General features: G+C 34.8%; 1 protein-coding gene across 1 annotated transcript; it reads right to left on the bottom strand.

Moving 5' to 3' along the window:
- Nucleotides 1-3826: 3826 nt before the first annotated feature.
- Nucleotides 3827-4771, bottom strand: LOC141516673 (olfactory receptor 5B12-like). Its single transcript, XM_074227670.1, has one exon. It carries the CDS (start codon nt 4769-4771, stop codon nt 3827-3829), a length of 945 nt encoding a protein of 314 aa, XP_074083771.1.
- Between the last annotated feature and the right edge of the window lie 16271 nt (nt 4772-21042).

The following is a 21042-nucleotide window of genomic DNA, read 5'->3' as shown; positions in this document are numbered from 1 at the left end:
TAATAGAGCAGGTAGAGGGAGCTTTTATAGTTGAAGCACAGGAGAAAGCTGAATTTGAAGATAAAATATGGTGTAAAAATGGAGTCAATAGAAAAAAAGGGAAATGTAATGGGATAAAGAAAAAGGAGAGGGGGAAATAGGTCAAGATATTTCATATGAGATTTTTCCTTTATTACAATGAGCTATTGCAATGATATGGAAGCAGGGAAGGCAAGGGGGAATGAGGGAATGTTCGCTCTCATCAGAGGTGGCTAGGAGAGGAAACAGCATATATACTCAATGGGGTATAGGCATCTGGAGTAAGAAGGAGAGAGGGGGGACAGGGGGAAGGGGGGATGTGAGTGATGGAGGAGAGGATGGACCATGGGGGGAGAGTGGTCAGATATAACTCATTTTCTTTTTTACTTCTTGCAAGGGGCTGGGATTGGAAGGGCTGCCCAGGACCGTAGGGCCAGGTGGATGCTAGGCCTAAGGGGTGGTATGGGGGCTCAGGGCCTCTTGGCCCCAGGGCCAGGGATCTGTCCGCTGCACCACTCAGTGACCCTACAGCAGAGTCAGAGTGAAAGGAGAGAGAAAATATAGTACATGGTAGTGGAGAAATACGAAAGGAGGGAGTTGCGATCAGCAATGGCAACGTTGGAAAAATATGGAAGTAACTCTTGCCATGGACTTATCATAAAGAATGAGATCCACCCATGACAGAGTTGTTGGTGTTGGAACAAAGACTCAAGCACATTTTTTTATTATTATTTTGGGGGGTGCAGGGCAAATGGGTCTGGGTGACCTGCCTGGGGCCACATAGCAGGGTGATCCTTGGGTGTCTGAGGCAGGATTTGGACCCAGGTGCTCCTGGCTCAAGGACCAATGCTCTGTCTGCCACCCAGCCACCCCTACTATTATTAATATTTTATTTTATTTGGGTCTTATTTTTCTTTTTCATTTTTTGGTTTTTGAAGGGCAGTGGGGTTCAGGTGGCTTGCATGTCACACGGCTGGGTGATTGTGAGGTGTATGGGGCCATATGTGGGCTCGGGTGCTCGTGGCTCTAGGGCTGGTGCTCTGTCCATTGCACCACCTGGCCATACCTACAATTATTACTATTATTTTTTAATTTTATTTTTTCTCTCCCCTTTATTTTATCGCTCAAGCAAATCTATATTTATGGGGGGAGGGGGAGGGGGTACTTCATTTACTCTTAAACAAGAATATTTTATTAATATAAAAAACATTATTTGTACAAAATGAGAATAAATATTAAATTACAAAACAAAAAAGAATACGTGTTAGGCAGAGTTTTCTGATTTGAATCAACAGATGGAATTGCCAGCAAATGTCTACACACCACCTCTCTTAATTTGGCTCAGTCCTTTACATGCAAATTATTTGGGGGCTGGGGTGGGGATAGATGATTTTTCTACTTGACTTTAATTTTTAATATTTTTATTCATTTTAAACTTAAATAGAAAACCTAGAGGAAAAAGAACATTCACACACACACACACACACACACACACACACACACACACACACAAACACAAACACAAAGACAGCAGACCATAAATAAAAGATTCAATATGAAACCATTTCAGATTGTTTACTCAGAAAAAAAATCCTACTATGTAATGAATGCAGCACATTGTTTTAAATGCTACCCTTCTTTTCTATACTTCCTTCAAAGTTCTCTTGTTTTCTTCAGTAAACTTTCAACTTATATTACAAATATTTTATTTATATTATATTATTTATATAACATTTTATTTATGTTTTCTCTCTCTCCCCACTCTCACTCAGAGAAGGATACAATTAAACATGAACATTCACATATATCGTTATCAATATACTAGATAGGTAAAATCATACTATACATCTATTTATCAGTTCTCTCTAGGTAGATAGCATCATTCTTCATACATCCCTTGAAGTTGATTTAAGTATTTATGATATTCAACATAAAATAATAAATCAAAGTTGTTCTTATGGCAATATTACTGTTACTTTGTAGAATATTTTCTTGGTGCTGCTCATTTCACTTTTTCATCATTTCATGTAAATTTTTCTGTTTTTTTTTTTCCAAAAACAACCAGCTCATCATTTCTTATAACACAGTAGCATTCCATTTCAATTAAATAGTACACACTGTAGTCATTCTCCAATTGAAATGCACTACCATTTTAACCAGTCTTAAGTGTAAGAAAATATCTCAAATTTTTTTAATTTGTCCTACTCTAATCTATTGATTTAGAGCATTCATTCATATGAGTACCTATAGTTCTGGAAAGTGTGTCTGTTTATAATCTTTAGTAATTACTCATAATTATAAGTTTTATAAAGTTCTTTATATATGTAAAAAATTAGACCTTTATCTAAAAGACTTTCTCTTAAAATTATCCTAACTTTTTCTGTTATACTTCTAATCTTGGTTATATTTGTTTTATTTGTACTTGACCTTTTAAATTTAATATAATCAAAACTATCCCTTTAAAATAGTGTGCCTGGGGCGGCTAGGTGCTGCAGTGAATAGAGCACCGGCCTTGGAGTCAGGAGTACTTGGGTTCAAATCCAACCTCAGACACTTAATAATTACCTAGCTGTGTGGCCTTGGGCAAGCCACTTAACCCCATTGCCTTGAAAAATCTAAAAAAAATAAAATAAAATAGTGTTCCCTATAGTTCATGATTTTTAAACATTAAGATGAAGTATAATAATTTTCCATGCCTTTATTTTAACCTCCTTAATTCCACTTAATTTTCTTATATTTATTGTAAATAATATATTATTGAATTCAAATTCTTAATCCATTCTGTCACTTAGTTCTATTTTATGTATAAATCCATCCAATTCATATTCCAAGTTATTCCAAGTTGTGTGTTTTCATTCATCCTTTATTTCTTCTCTGTCCTATATGCCATATTTACCTTATCCCTCCTCATAGGTCTAATTTATTTGTAATTACTACCTTGCTCTTCTGTTTGTAAATCTACCCACCCATCTATCTCTACCCTGTTATCTCCTTCATGATCCTAAATCTTAAACTACAGATTCTTATAAAAGTTTCTCCCTTACCTGATTCCCTTTCCCTCTCATTTCTTTACAGATTTAGAAGATATTTATATGTTATTCCCTCTTTAACCCATTTCTGAGGAGAGCAAGCTTTTGGCACTAACAACATTCCCACCCCCATTTGTTTCTTCTCCATCAGGTGTTCCATTCATACCTTATTTGTATGAGAAAATTGCTCCTTTCGCCTCTCCCTACTCACTTTTGCATTTTAGATGCATTCCATATTCTTGACAACTCAAGTCTTTATTTCAAAAAACCCAAGAAATGATGACAATCTTAAGACTACTGATTATATTTTCACTTTTAAGAAGTAAATTGCTTAATTTTCTTCAAGAATTTAGAGAAAACCATTAAGAATGGCAATGTAATTATGATAACCATCCATGGCCAAGTCACTTAATAATACCTTGCCTAGATTCACATGAAAAGAAAATGGAGGACTCAAAAAAGTGAATGTCTCCAGTGCAATATAACTTTCTGTGTTAAAAGAATTTTGTTAAAGCTCATGTGAAAAGATAAACATATTAAGACTTCAAAAGATTCTTCGTATGAGTTTAAATATAAAAATATTCAGATTCTTCAAATTTCTAAAAATTATAGATAATGAGAACAGATACAGAAAGAAAGGGGATGTTTTCCAAATTCAGAATGGAAAGAAATGTAACTGGAAATAATACATGAATAATATATTGTGTGTCAGACTAGGAGATAATGTACTTTAAAGATAATTGTTTGAGAGAAAAATGCTTGAATACTTTTCTCCTTAATTAATAGGAGATGGCTAATGAAGTCTTTGTTTTCTCCTTTATTTTCCTAAAAGCACTATTGACTTCCTTATTCCTCAAACTATAAACCAGAGGATTCAACATGGGGATGATCATGGTGTAGAACACTGAAGCCATTTTGTCTGTGTCCATGGAATGACTTGAGCTCGGTTGTAAGTACATGAAGATTATTGTTCCATAAAATATGGAAACAGCTGTCAGATGAGAAGCACAGGTTGAGAAGGCTTTCTGACGGCCCTCAGCTGAGTGCATTCTTAGGATGCTAATAAAAATTAAAAAATAGGATTTTAAGATGAAAAAAAGGGAAAAGAATACATTGAATCCTACAGCAAAGAAAACAACCAATTCATGGGTGTATGAGACAGAGTAGGAAAGAACCAATAGGGGTGGAACATCACAGAAAAAGTGGCGAATCAGTTTGGAATTGCAAAAGGAGAGGCTGAAGGTGTTACCTGTATGAATGGAGGCAAAGAGAAAACCACACATATGGGAACTAATGGCCAGAAAAGCACACACACTGAATGTCATCGTGGTGGTATAATGTAGGGGTTTACATACAGCTGCCTGGCGATCATAGGCCATAGCAGCCAGAAGATAACTTTCAACTGTGGAAAAGTATGCAAAGACAAACATTTGTGTAGCACATTCACCATAGGAGATGATATTTTCCCCCGGAAAGAATCCAGCAATCACTTTTGGAGTAACAGCTGAAGAGTAGCCCAAATCTGCCAGAGAGAGGTTGCTTAGAAAAAAGTACATGGGAGTGTGGAGACAAGAGTCCCAGAATATCAGAAATACCAGGCCCAGGTTCCACACCAGAGTGATGAGGTAAATGACAGTGAATATTATGAAGAGGGGGGCCTGAAGTTCAGGGGAATCTGTTAATCCCACAAGGATGAACTCCTTCACCTCTGAACAATTCTCCATAAATGTCTTGTATTTTGATGATTCACCTGTGACAAAGAAATTTAACAAGCAAAGTAAATCACAGCATTTATCACTCTTTTTCAAGAGGTTTTTGTATAGGATATAATATGAAACAACAAAATTTTGCCACATAAAATTTGTGGGGTTTTGATGTATAACAAATTGACATCATACTACTGTTGAAAGCAAACACCATAATAAGTTCCCTTGTTCTCATTAAGATCATTAATGAACATGTGTGTTCAACCTCCACAATTTTCATGAACTTCATCTTTATTCAGCATCAAGTCCATATATTGTTGCTCTATTTGCCCTCTTTCTGGTCCAAAGGAACCCAGTTAACATCCCTCATTAACTCTTTCCCCCTTTCCTATACTACTTTCTTCCCCCTTCTATCAGCAAAAATAATGTCATAGCATTTGTTTTCATTCATTTCCTTACTCCACACTCTAAACCCATTTTTCCTTATTCCCCAATTCATCCTAGGGATTCATCCATATCTTAGATGGAAAGTTGAATTGTCTCACTACTAATTTTAATTTCTCTATGTCTACTCTTCTTGCTTATCCTATCTCTTCCAAAAGTATTAATATATATATTATGATTTAGATAGTATTATTAGTTTAGGAGAGTGATTTATTAACATTACCACATATGATTTTCACAACAAACCTGTAATGTAGGAGACATGCCCATTTTACAGTAGAGGAAACAGAAGCAGACAGATACATTAAACTTGACAAGGATGACCTAGTAAGTATCTGAGACCCATTTTGAACTCAATTATCTCTGCCTTCAGGTCTCATACTATATCCAAGCCTCCAAAGAATTCAACCTCTCCAACATTATTTTAGCTTATTTTCTTCCTCTTATACAATTTCTCATTCCCTATTATTTACAATAATGCCTAGATCCTGACATCTTAAAAGAGTCACCATTAAAAATGCAGCTTCCACAAAGTTACTTGATATTCCTAAATCACCGTTTATCTCTCTGATGTTCATTGTTATTCAGTGAATCAATATTGTCTCCTTTATAAAGTATGAATATCCATGTTGCACTCTTCAAAGCATCTGCAAACTATCCCCAGTCTATCTTTCTAGTTATTTTTTCACATTGTCTTCCCATCTGATGTGTCCCATATGCAAGACCATGCTAGGTGGCACAGTTGACAGAGCCCTGGTTTTGGAGTCAAGAAGACAGGAGTTCAAATTCTCCCTCATGTTGGGCAAGTCACTTAACCCTAGCTGTCTCCCATCCAGGGCCATCTCCAGTCATCCTGATCCATATCTGGCCACTGGAGCCAGGTGACTCTGAAGGAGAAAGTGAGACTGGCAACTTAACACAACCTACTCTCACTCATATCCAATTCATGGCTTTGTCATAACATCACTTCTTTGAAAATTAAGAACAGGGGCATAGTTGGGCAGTGCAGTGGATAGAATACCAGCCCAGGAATCAGGAGGACCTGAATTCAAATCCAGCTTCAGACACTTAATAATTGTCTAGCTGTGTGACCTTGGGCAAGTCACCCTTAGCCCCATTGCCTTAAATAAATTTAAAAAAAAAGAAAATGAAAAACAAAAAACATTATGCAAAGCAAATGGATCTATATTCTTCTCTCTATCCCAACTCTTCCATCTTCCATCTATGTGTCTAATGTTCTATTTCGTCAACACTTCCCCTTAAAATTCCTAGTTCCTTAAAATAAATAGTTCAACCATCTCCTCCAATAGTCACAACTTTTCTTGTTCCTCTCATTGTTTGTGCTCTTCATTTTCATTTTCTTACTATATTTTGTCTATTTATCTGTATAAAAATTGTTTTCTAGCTGTACATTATAATATCGATGAGGGTGGCAAATATCTCTGATTGCATGTGTGTGCTTGTGGGGTGACAGCTCTATTCTCAGAGAAAAACTTAGTATCTAATAGTCAACACTAAATATTTTGCTGTTGAATTGAATTAATTTCATGAAAAAATTGAATGGATGAATACTATTGGGTATTCATCAGCATTCATCAGCATTCCTCATCAGCAATAAAGATCAAAAAAATTGCACAAAACCTCAATAGATTCATTTATTTCAACCTGGAAAGATTTAAATGAGACTGTAAAAGTCATATAGTCTAATCCTTTCACGTATAAGTGACTTGACAAAAGCATAAATGATTAGATAATCACTGACTCAGAATTTGAACCATGATACTCTGGTTCCCAATTCTTACCTCATTAAGGAAATCTGATGTGGGGGAGAGACTAGGGAGTTATGAGTTTAGAGAGTTGGCTTCTGATCCTGTTACTCTGACTAATTTACTCTGAAATTTTACACAAGTCAGCTTCACAATCTGAGCTTCAGCTACAGCACATGCAGGATGAAGGAGTAAGTCCACATGGAAATTTTTATATACAAAATATACAGTATACAAAATATACAAATATACAATCAAGGCAACTGAAACTCTAAATCATGGCAAAATCAGAGAACAGGCTTTTTACTACTAAAACAAAAATCTCATCTCTTGGAAAATCTGAAAGAGATTGCTTTTTGTTAAACTTCAAAGTTCCCAGTTCTTTATAAAGTTCCTTGAAATACTTGGGTGAAGTACTTGGGATAAGTATATGAAATAATGATGATTGATACCATGGCAAGATGATTTGATTTAGGGTGAAGAAGACCTGGGTTTGAATTCCAGTTCTGTTTTTATTATATTTATCACGTCAGAGGCCTCTCATGCCAGTCTCAGTTTTCTCAGCTACAAGACTGGATGCTCCATAAGGCCTTTACCCATTCAATCATAAGACTGATAAGGCAGGAAGGATATTAAAAGGATAGAAGATGTGGAAACTGGATAAAGTGAGTTCAAATCTATCTAACATGCTTGTCACATGTATTACCATGGACAAGTCACTTAAAATCTCTCAGCTTTAGTTTCCTCATTTCTAAAATAATAGTGTCTCACACAGCTCCTGTGAGGATCAAATGACATTTTTAATGGCATAGCTCTCTGTGAACCTTGAGGTTCCCGGTAAATGCTAGGTACCATTATCATCTATTTAAAGATAATAACATGAACCATCACAAAAATGGCAGTTCCAAACCTGTGATTTTGAGCTCTCCACCTCCTCATACATTGAAGACAATTATGTTTTCATTCATATGTTACTGATATAATAGAACTGCCACTAGTATTTTAATAATCAAGACCTACCTGCCTTCTTAAGGATAGCGCAAGATTCCAAGAGAGGAATTGTTGAGAATCTTCACCTTAGCTGGAATTCTTTTAGATATTTAATCCAAAAAGAAAAAAAGAAAACTTGAAGAAACTGTTCTTTCCATCTGGAGATTAAAAAATCCTCAGTTTCCTCATAATGATCTGTTGTCTTCAACCATTGTTTCTCCTTGGACTTGGAAGTCAGTAAGGTGACTAGAGGAACTAAGCAAGGGAAAACTGTTTCTGATTTTAATAACAAGTGAAGGATGCCAACAACCAAAGCCAAACTTGTCCAATGGACAATGATTCAATTTGAATCATAAAAGACTTTGTAGCTGTTGGGCACAAATTTTAAGTAGGGTTTTACAAGAATGGGCATATTTGTACTCTTGAGGGACAAATGTTCCTCTGAGGGGACCCAAAGCTACTTAGAGTGTATCTCTGACAAACCATAATGGCATACCCATGTCTTTGGAGACTAATCACAATTACTAAGGGAAGTCATGGGTATATTCAGATGCTGTCAGGGCTTCATGGTACACAGAGGGCATGGCTCCTCTCAAAGGACACAAGACATGAACTCACTAGGCCTAGACTTGAAGAAACCACCACATGGACAGAAGCAAAATAGCCAGTGGATGAGACAGGTCTTCTAGTGCCTAGGCACACTGCCTCTAAGAGGATAGCTTCCATTTATTTGTTTCTTTAAAAAAAATATATCTGATGGATGATATAACATGAGATTTGGAGACTTAATAGGTGATCACTGTGCTGGAAGAAAAAAATAAAAGAAATAAAAGAGAATCAGATAATCATTTTAAAAGTGAAGAAAATCACAGAAGGAATTTCAAAATGGATACAACCTAACAATTGTATTATTAATTTTTTTTAGGTTTTTTGGCAAGACAATGGGGTTAAGTGGCTTGCCCAAGGCCCCACAGCTAGATAATTATTAAGTGTCTGAAGCCAAATTTGAACTCAGGGACTCCTGACTCCAGGGCCAGTTCTCTATCTACCCAGCCACCTCAATTGTTTTATTATTAATTAAATTTAGTAAGCACAATACTATATAAAATATAAAAGTTTCTCTTATTTCTGTATTGAAATTATCATGTCTATTGCTGTATATTCACTGCATATTAAAAAAAGATAATTATAAGAATGAGGAAACATTTCTTTACTTTTGTTCAAAGTAACTTTCAGTAGTTTTCAATCACCAGTGATCTTTTGTGATCACATTTAGAATTTTCTTGGCAAAAATATTGAAGTGTTATACTGTTTCCTTTTCCAGCTCATTTTACAGATAAGGAACCTGAGACAAACAGAGTTAATCAATTAGCACACACAGCTAGTAAGTGTCTGAGACTAAATTTGAACTCAAGTCTTACTGACTCATGGCCAGTGACCACAACCACTACCTAGTACTCAGTTCTTAAATAAGTAGCTATGTGCCAGATGGAAGATGAGAAAATAACACAACTTCCTTTCTTCATTTCACTGAATCTTCCAGGAATTTTCCTAATCCAACCATCCAGGTCTCAGGGACTGCCACTGCCCCAATGGGGGAAAGAAACTCCACATTCCCTCATTCTACCTTAAAGTGATAGGTTAGTCAGTTCTAAGACCAATGACTCAATTCTAGTAGTCCATGTTGGATTTTGATCAGATGAAAGACTATTCAAGTTTTGTTCTTCTTGCCCTATGCTTTCAACCTGCTTTGTTTCCAAAGACTTTTCCCAGGGGCTATTTTTGCAATGTGATGAAAATAATGGAGGTGGACTCAGTTGTCCATTACTGTAATCATAGTGTTGATTATAGAGAAGATAGACTTACACACATTCAAATGGTTGGAGGGAGAATATTAATAATGATGTTTCCTATAGCAATTAGAAAGGTTGGGTTATTTGCAGAAAGTTATATATAATGAGAAAGTAAAATAGGCATACTGGCAATTTTCAATACGATGCATCCTTCCCCTTTCTTCTGTGAGAGCTGACCTAAGGATTCCTCAAAAAGATAAATTAAAAATTAATGAAATCCGGATACTATTCTATACTGAGGGCTGGAGATATGACAAATGATTTAAATTTCCTTAATTCCTATAAACTGTATATCCCTATAAAATGAAATTGCATATTCAGTCAATGGAAACTTTCAAGGATATGATGCTTTCCAAGATCTGGAAGGAATGGGAGAGTCAAATTTCTATGTTCTATGTAGATTAAGTAGTAGACTTTAAAGAATTTCACAATAGAAAATATATATGTATAAAAGTGGTATTTTAGGTGTTTTTGTTACTTAGAAGAATAAGTCTAATGATGATTTTTCACCTGAAAATTTTATTAAAAGCAATACTGACATCTTTATTCCCCAGGCTATAAATGAGAGAGCTCAACATTGGAGTGATCATGATGTGAAACAATGGTGCTATTTTCTCTGTAGCCATGGAATGACTAGAACAGGGTCTAAATAGAGGAGATTCCTGTCCTACAGATTATGAACATTGCTGTGAAGAGGGAAACACAGATGAAATCTTGCTAAAAGTTTTAAACACAACCAGATTCTCATGGTTTTGTTGTCTTAAGATAACAAAAAAAAGGTAAAACTCATTGAATCATACAATATGCAAAACTAGCTCTCTGAGGTATGTCTCAAAATAGGAACGAGTGATAGGTAAAGAAAGGTCACAGGAAAAGTGATGGAACACATTGGAACTACTGAAGTCAAGTTGAAGTTGTCTCTGTGAATAGAGGAAGTCAAAAGACTGCAAATATAGGATTTAATGACCAAATGAGAAATTAGGCTAGATGTCACAGTGGTGGTATAATGGAGGATTTTACATAAAGATATATTTAAATCACAAGTCAGGAAAATAGGAGTCAGAAACTGAGAAACTCCCAGAGCTTTCCTTGAAACAACTTTACATGAAATCTCTACATTAAATGAAGCTTAATTGAAAGTATAGACAAGTTCTCAACCCAAGATATTGTAAAGGTTTATCTCACAAGGGGAAAAGGGGAGTATAACCCAACATAGGTGAGAAAAGTAGAAAGCTAGTGGGAAGCTTTAGCCACAGCAAAGTTCAGGTCAAGACTCAGCAAGCCACCAACCCCAACTCAAAAGACAAAGTTCAAGTCCTGGGGATGGTTTTGCAACAGAAAGGACTGGGTTGAACTGCCCTAATACTGGGAACAAGCCACTTTATGGACAATGTCATAGGCAAGGATTAAGCCAGGGTCCAGATCCTGGCCTCACCACAAAAATCCTGTGACTATAAACCCTGTGCCTCAGGAGTAGAGCTCAACTATCAAAATGATCAAAAACATTTTATAAAGCACTAAGCATGGAAAGGTACTGTTCGTATAGAAAGATGAAAATACCAGGTCAGAGAAAAGCAGGGACAAAATGCCTACATTTGAAGTCTCAAAGGAGGTTATGAATTGAACTCAAATCCAAAAATACCTTTTGGAAAAGCTCAAAAATGATTTTTAAAAACCTCAAAAGAGATGAAGAAGCAAATTGGAGAAAAGAAATGAGAGAATTACAGAATTATGAAAAATTGACTTAAGAAATCAACTCCTTTAAAAGTAAAAATAACCAACTGGAAGAGGAATTAACTCATCAAAAATCAAAATTAAGGAAAAGAAGTCATTTAAAAGTACAATTATTTTTAATAATTTTTATGAAGAAAAGGAAACAAAAAAACTAACAAAAGATTAAATCATAAGTCAGAACAAAAGTGGAGAGAGAAAAATTCTACAAGAAAGTAAAACTGTGCGATTCATTCATTGTAGTAGTTGAACATGAAGAAGTCAGTCATAACTGCTGTAGAAATGGTTGAAAAGTTGACAAAATTCATAAGGGATGTTACTGAAGCAAATATATAATTGTATTTGAAGATGAAAATTCCTGGGACATAAAAACTGGAACTTAAACTAAAGAGAATTCACTAGGCATTAACTAGCCATAATAAACTTTAATATTTAGTTCTTTCTGAATCTGGTGACATTAGAAAAGGAGAAGGAGGCACTAAAATTCTCTGAGTGGAGGAGGGTAATTGAATCTTCTTTCCCTCACCCTGTATCAGATAACTTAAGAATGTATACTTTAGTTCTATTTTCTTCTTCATTACTCTCCTCATATTAAGGGATACTATCATACATATTGAGGCTCCTTCAAGTATCCTACTGGCATTTCTCAGTTTACTTATGTCCCAAGACCAGTTTTCTGTATTTGGTTAAACATCATCACTTCTCTTTCTCTCTTACAATTACAAACACTGTTCTTTATCCACACCATGAGAAAGAATTCCTTGATACAGTAATTGTCTGCTAGGGCATCACTCCTCCACCATGGACAATCTCAGCTTTGTCCCTTAATGACCCCTTAGTGAACCAATTCAACTCTAGACTGTCCTTTTCTCTGGAGTTCTCTGACCACTTATCAAATCTAAGATCTTGTTCTGCCTAGCCTCCATTTTAGCTCACTCCCATCATTCATATAACTGGCAATTACCAGTTATATCCCAATGCATTGTATTAACTGCTAAGGAAATAAGAAGAACAAAAAATAGTCCCTGCCCTCAAGGAGTCTGCAGCCTAATGATGGGAAAAAATCATATGAATGTATTGGAGAGGAGATATAATGATGACTGTGCAGTCAGGGATTTGAAGACTATGATGATGGTGGTGGTAATGGTGATTGTGGTGGTCATGGTAATGATGACAAAAATAAAGCAGAGTAGCGGGTAGAAAATGAGGAGGAATAACTTTCAGCCCTTTCTAAAGGGACATTATAGGGAAAGTTTATTTATTTACTTAATTATTTATTTATTTATTTTAACTTTTCATGAGGGCCTGTAATCATAGGGGTAGGAGAGTACCAAAGAACAGGTGGCATATGATGATAATAAAGGTGGAGACAAGTAAGAAGAGCAGCTGGTAGATGTTTTTTGTTCCTATATATGTGCTATTACAGAGTTGGAAAAAAATCACAAAACTGAATTAACTGGATATACTACAAAGTAGGTTATACAATGCTAACTGGATGACCATCCTTTTATGCCTCCCTAATTAATTCACTATCCCTTTCACCATAGCAGGTCTTCCAAACCTTGACAATCCTTGCCCAAATCATATAGCAATACTATGCCCATGTTCACATAAAAACACAAAGACAGACCCATATAGACTGATGTATACAACATATAAATTGCTGTGGTAAAGGAAGATTTGTTAATGCTACCATGAAACGAAGAATAAGGGTATGAACTTCAAAACTAAGAATTTAGGTACAAAACATGCAGACTGCCAAAATTTCTAAAAACTATAGAAAATAGAGTCAGATAAAGGAAGGTAATGAGGGGACATGTTTACCAAATTCCAGATGGAAAGAGGAAGCTTACTGCACAGATAATAAAATATGTGTCAACCTAAAAGAGACTGTATTTTAAAGATCATGTGTAAGAAAAACACTTGAATACTTTTCTTCCTGGTTAAAAAAAAGATGCTTAATGAAGACTTTGTCTTGTCCACAATTTTTCTAAAAGCACTACTGACTTCTTTATTCCTCAGACTATAGACCAAAAAATTCAGCATGGGGATGATCATAGTGTAGAACAATGAAGCCATTTGTCTATATCCATGGAATTCCTGGAGCTGGGTTATATGTGCATACTATCCCATAGAATATGGACAGGGCTGTGATGTGGGAAGCACAGGTAGAAAGGGCTTCCTTATGGTCTTCAGCTGAGTGATTAACAGCTGAGGTATTCCAAAGACCTAGTAACCTACAACTAGGTCTTTTGGCATCTCTTATTTCAATTATAATTTAGGAAGGATAACCAATAAATTGTTAATACTCAATGTTGGAGGGGCAGTAGATTGATACTAATAAATTATTGGTAAATCTATGAAATAGTATTTTGGAATGTAATTTGGAATTAAATAAATAATATGATTAAAATTCTCATATCCTGACTTCCGACCAAGATGGCGGAGAGAAGACAGGTACAGTTCTAAAGTCTCCTGATCTCTTCCCCATCTATCACATGAAACAAACCTCTTAAAAGAAATCCAACTCACAAAACCCAGAAAGAAAAGCCAGGAGAAAAAACATCTACCTCAGGATTTGTCTCCATCAGCAGCTTTGGCCGAATTCCTGTGGCGAGTCTGGGCTCAGAGGGAGGATCAGCCCTGGATCAGCCAGATTAACAACTGAATTAGAACCGGGTGTCTAAGGATCCAAGAGCTGGACCTGCTGGATCAGCAGTGGGGCTGGACCACAGGGGCTTGGGTCGATGGGGGAGCAGAGTCACTGGTATTGGTGCTGTCCCCCTGGAGCTTGGGGACAGGGCTGGGGGGAGAGGTAAATAGATTGTTAGAAAAATCAGATATGGTAGACTTATGGAGGAAACTGAATGGGGATAGAAAGGAATATACCTTTTTCTCTGCAGTACATGGAACTTATACAAAAATTGACCATGTACTAGGACATAAAAACCTAATGATCAACTGCAGAAAGGCAAAAATAGTGAATACATCTTTCTCAGATCACAATGCAATAAAAGTCATATGCAATACTGGGCCAAGGAGATGTAGACCCAGAACAAATTGGAAACTGAATAACCTCATTTTAAAAAATGAGTGGACAAAAAAACAAATAATAGAAAGAATTAACCATTTTATCCTAGATAATGATAATAATGAAACAACATATGGTATTCATTCAAAGCGACTCTCAGGGGATATATTATACCTCTAAATGCTTACATGAATAAATTGGAGAAAGAGGAAATCAATGAACTAAACATGCAACTAAAAAAATTAGAGAAAGAAGAAATCAAAAATCCCCAATTAAATACCAAATTAGAAATTCTAAAAATTAAAGGAGAAATTAATAAAATCGAAAGCAAAAAAACTATTTATTTAATAAATAAAACCAAAAGTTGGTATTATGAAAAAACCAATAAAATTGATAAACCTCTGGTCAATTTGATTAAAAAAAGAAAGAAGAAAACCAAATTGCTAGTATCATAAATGAAAAGGGTGAACTCACCACCAATGAGGAGGAAATTAAAGTAATAATTTGAAATTATTTTGCCCAACTCTATGCCAATAAATTTGATAATCTAAGTGAAATGGATGAATATTTACAAAACTATAAGTTGCCCAGGTTAAATGAAGAAGAGATTAAATACCTAAACAACCCTATTTCAGAAAAAGAAATTCAACAAGCCATTATTGAACTCCCTAAAAAAAACTTCAGGGCCTGATGGACTCACAAGTGAATTCTACCAAACATTTAAGGAACAATTGGTTGCAATTCTATATAAACTCTTTGGAAAAATAGGGAAAGATGGAACTCTGCCTAACTCTTTCTATGAAACCAATATGGTACTGTTACCTAAACCAGGAAGAGTTAAAACAGAGAAAGAAAATTATAGACCTATTTCCCTCATGAATATAGATGCAAAAATCCTAAATAATATCTTAGCAAAACGATTACAAGTCATCACTAGGATAATACATTATGATCAAGTAGGATTTATTCCAGGAATGCAGGGTTGGTTCAATATTAGGAAAACTGTTAGTTACTCAATTATAACAACAACAAACCTATCAGAAATCATATGATCATATCAATAGATGCTGAAAAAGCTTTTGACAAAATACAGCATCCATTCCTATTAAAAACATTAGAGAGTGCAGGAATAAATGGACTGTTCCTTAAAATAATTAGCAGTATTTATTTGAAACTATCAACAATCATTATATTCAATGGGGAGAGGCTAGAGGCATTCCCAGTAAGATCAGGGGTGAAACAAGGGTGCCCATTATCACCACTACTATTCAATATTGTATTAGAAATGTTAGCATCAGCAATTAGAGAAGAAAAAGAAATTGAAGGAATTAGAATTGGGAAGGAAAAGACAAAACTCTCACTCTTTGCAGATGGCATGATGGTCTACCTAGAGGATCACAAGAAATCATACAAAAAACTGCTGGAAACAATTAGCAATTTTAGCAAAGTTTCAGGTTATAAAATAAACCCTCATAAATCCTCAACTTTTCTACATATGTCTAGCAAGAAATAGCAGGAAGAGCTAGAAAGAGAAATCCCATTCAAAGTAACCTCAGGCAATATAAAATATTTGGGAGTTTATTTGCCAAGACAGACTCAGAATCTTTTTGAAAACAATTATAAAACACTTCTCACACAAATTAAATCAGATTTAAATAACTTGGCAAATATCAACTGTTCATGGATAGGGAGAGCTAATATAATAAAAATGACAATTCTACCAAAACTGAACTACCTGTTTAGTGCCCTACCAATCAAAATTCCAAAAAAATTACTTTAATGAGTTAAAAAAAATTGTAAGTAAATTCATATGGAGAAATCAAAAGTCAAGAATTGCCAGGAGCTTAATGAAAAAAAGTGCAAAAGAAGATGGTTTAGCCCTACCTGATCTAAAATTATATTATAAAGCATCAGTCATCAAAACTGTTTGGTATTGGCTAAGAAATAGAGTGGTGGACATGGGGAATCGACTAGGTGTAAAAGCAGGAGATAATTATAATAATCTGCTGTCTGATAAACCCAAAGAGTCCAGCCATTGGGATAAAAACTCCCTCTTTGATAAAAATTGCTGTGATAATTGGAAGTTAGTATGGAAGAAACTTAGATTAGACCAACACCTCACACCCTTTACTGAGATAAGATCCAAATGGTTACAGGACATAGACATAAAAAACAATACTATAAGCAAATTAGAAGATCAAGGACTAGTCTACATGTCAGATCTATGGAAAGGGGAGCAGTTTATGACTAAGGAAGTGTTGGAGAATATCACCAAAAATCAATTAGATGATTTCGATTACATTAAATTAAAAAGCTTTTGCACAGATAAAACCAATGTAACCAAGATCAAAAGAAATGTAGTAAATTGGGAAACAATATTTACAACTAATGATTCTGACAAACGACTCATTTCTAAAATATACAGAGAACTGAGTCATATTTTTAAAACAAAAAGCCATTCCCCAATTGACAAATGGCCAAAGGATATGCAAAGGCAATTTACAGATGAGGAGATCAAAGCAATCCATAGCCATATGAAAAAATGCTCTAAATCATTAATTATTAGAGAAATTCAAATTAAAGCTTCTCTGATGTACTACCTCACACATCTCAGATTGGCCAATATGACCAGGAATGATAATGATCATTGTTGGAAGGGTTGTGGGAAATCTGGGACACTATTACACTGTTGGTGGAGCTGCGAACTCATCCAGCCCTTCTGGAGAGCTATTTGGAACTATGCCCAAAAGGGCAACAAAAATGTGTATACCCTTTGACCCAGCAATACCACTACTGTGTCTATACCCTGAAGAGATGAGGGAAAAGGGTAAAAACATTAGTTGTACAAAAAATATTTATAGCAGCCCTGTTTGTGGTGGCAAAGAATTGGAAATCAACTAAATGTCCTTCAATTGGGGAATTGCTTAGCAAACTGTGGTATATGTATGTCATGGAACACTATTGTTCTATTAGAAACCAGGAGGGACAGGGTTTCAGGGAAGACTAGAGGGATTTGCATGAACTGATGCTGAGTGAGATGAGCAAAACCAAAAAAACACTGTACACCCTAACAGCAACATGGGAGTGATGTTCAAGCTTGAAGGACTTGCTCATTCCATCAGTGCAACAATCGGGAACAATTTTGGGCTGTCTGCAAAGGAGAGTGCCATCTGTATCCAGATAAGGAGATGTGGAGTTTGAACAAAATGCATGGACTATTCCCTTTAATTTAGAAAAAAACAGATATCCTATTGCCTGATCTTGTTACCTCTTAGACTTCTCTTCTTTAAGGATATGATTTCTCTCTCATCACACCCAATCTGGATCAAGGTACAACATGGAAACAAAGTAAAGACTGACAGAGTACTTCCCGTGGGGGGGGGGGGGCAGGAAGGAAGCAAGATTGGGGGGAAAATTGTAAAACTCAAATAATATCTTTAATAAAAATAAATTTAAAAATATTCTCATATCCTTTGAACCAGATACTCTCCTATTAGTTTTATACTCTAAGTCATCAAAATATGTACAACACTCCTTAGAAAATAACAAAAACTTGGAAACAATATACATGACCATCGACTGGGAATGGCTAAAAGAACTGAATGCAATGGGATATCCCTGAGCTGGAAGAAATGAGGTTATCTGATAAAAAACCATTGGGTAGAATATGTCATAAGAAGTTATGGAGAGGCTAGATATTGAGGGGAAAGAGTTCTAAATTCCTACAACAAAAGTGAAATAAGTACCATTAAGAGACAGTGGCTTTCCCCTCCTTTAAATATATGTTGGCTGCTTTGCTAGGAATGTTCAGGTTAAAGATTTCTTTGGGATATGAGTTAGAATATAAGTCCAAATTATTTTGTACCTGAATCTAATTCTAAATAATATTAATCAATTTATTAATATACACTTTGAAGATAAGTAGCAAAAAGAAAAAGAAAAAACCAACCCTAGGTTTGACCTAGGGTCTTATGTTCAGGACAAACACAATGAATAAGGACCTTTATTTCCATTATATAAAATATTTAGGTTTCATGGCACAGTGGTCAAAGGGCTGAAATGCATTCAAGGCAATTCATCAGTGAACAAAAATCTAAGTTCTTGGTAAATATCAGTCACTGTGAAAGATCCTGTATCTGATTATCTATGTGAGGACAAATAATTATATTCTCACATCTCTTTAAGTATATGTGTTAGGCAGAGGTTTCTGATTTGCATTTGTTATTGGGAGTTGCCAAAAGAGGTCTACATACTACCTCTCTCCATTTGACATTGTCCTTTAAATGGAAATGCTTAGGGAGAAAAATAGGTGATTTTCTACTAGACTTTTATTTTGTTTTTAATATTTTATTCATTTTGTACTTAAATAGAAAACCCAGAGAAAAAAATGACATTTCCACACACAGGAATCATAAAAGAAAAATTCACTATAAAACCATTTCAGACTATTTACTCAAAAAAAGCCAACTATGTAATGAATGCTACGCATTGCTTTCAATGCTACCCTGCTTTTCTGTACTTCCTTCAAAATCTCTTTTGTTTTCTTCTATAAATTGTCATCTTATATTATAAATGTTTTATTTATATTAGAGTATTTCTATGTTTTATTTATATTTTCTCGCTCCTTGTTCTCATTCAGAGAAGGATACAATTAAACATGAATATTCACACATATACTTATGTACTAGATATGTAAAACCATACTAAACACCTATTTATCAATTCCTTCTCTCTAGGTAGATAGCATCTTTCTCCATACATTCCCTTTAGTTGATTTGAATATTTATGATACTCAATATATTAAATCAAAGTTGCTCTTATGGCAATATTACTGTTCCTTTGTACAATGTTTTCTTGGTACAGCTTTGTTTTCATTATTTCATGTAAGTCTTTCTATGTATTTTCCAAAACCAACAACTCATCACTTCTTATAGCACGGTAGTATTCCATCTCAATCATATAGCACAAATTGTTTAGCCATTCCTCAACTGAAGTTCACTATCATTCTAGCCACTCTGATAGGTGAAAAATAATGTCTCAAAGTTGTTTTAATTTGCACTTCTCTAATCAAAAATGATTTAAAGCTTTCTTTCATATGAGTACCTATAGTTTTGATTTCCTTATTGAAAAATTGCCCGTTTATAAACTTTAACCATTTATCAATTGAGGAATTACCCATAAAATTATAAACTTGACAAAATATATGTAAGAAACCAGACCTTTATCTAAAACACTTTTTTGAAAATTATCCTCACTTTTTTGCTTTCTTTCTAATTTTGGTTATAATGGCTTTATTAGTACATTACTTTTTAAATTTAATATAATCTAAATTATCCATTTTAAATACTACTCTCTATCTGTTGTTTATTAATAAATAGTTCTCCTAGGCATGTCTGATAAGAAATATGTACCACAGTTCTAACTTTCTTGTGCTATCTTCCTTTCTATCTAGATCTTGTGACAACTTTGACCTTATTTTCATAAATGTTTTAAGATACTGATCTATGGGACGGCTAGGTGGTGCAGTGGATAGAGCACTGGCCCTGGAGTCAGGAGTACCTGATTTCAAATCCAGCCTCAGACACTTAATAATTACATAGCCGTGTGGCCTTGGGCAAGCCACTTAAACCATTTGCCTTGCAAAAAAAAATCTTAAAAAAAAGATACTGATCTATGCCCAATTTCTGCTAGACTGTCTTCTAGCTTTCTCAAAAAATTTACGAACTAGCAAATTATATCGCTAAATCTAAATTTTTAAATTTGTCAAACACAAGGTTACTACAATGCTTTAATATTGTGTATTGTATATCTTTTTTGTTCCACTGAACCACCTTTCTATTACTTAATCAGTGTCAGTGTTGATATTTACTGCTTTATAATGTAGTTTAACATCTAATACTACTGAAGTGTCTTCCTTTGCAGTGTTTTCATGGTATCTTTGAATTTCTTAATCTTGCTTGTTTGTCTGAATGAATTTTGTCATTATTTTTTCAAACTGTCAAACAACCTCTAGTAATTTACTTGGGACAAATGGGTAAATTAGGTAAAATTGTCATTTTTATTATCTTGACTTTGCCTACGCATGAAATTGATATTTTTGCCAATGACTTAAATCTGCCTTTATTTATCTAAAGAAAAAGTTTTATAATTTCATTCATGTATTTCTTGAGTCTATTTGACAGATAAACTCTCAAATGTATTATACTGTCTAAAGTTATTTAAAATGGGGTATCTCTTACTATTTCTTCTTGCAGAGATTTGTTGGTACTAAAATTGCTGATTTATCTGGGTTTACATTATATCCTACCCACTTTGCTAAAATTGTCAATTGGTTTAACTAACTTTTTATTTGTCTCAGTAGGATTTTCCAAATCATCACATTCTGTGTAAAATCAGTTTCTTACTTCACTTCCTGTTTTGAGGCCTTTAATTTCTTTTTCTTTCTCATTGCTATTATTACATTTCTAAAACAAT

This window comes from Macrotis lagotis, chromosome 3, assembly GCF_037893015.1.
Source record: "Macrotis lagotis isolate mMagLag1 chromosome 3, bilby.v1.9.chrom.fasta, whole genome shotgun sequence".
Classification (NCBI taxonomy): domain Eukaryota; kingdom Metazoa; phylum Chordata; class Mammalia; order Peramelemorphia; family Peramelidae; genus Macrotis; species Macrotis lagotis.
This window is presented reverse-complemented; position numbering and strand designations above follow the sequence as displayed.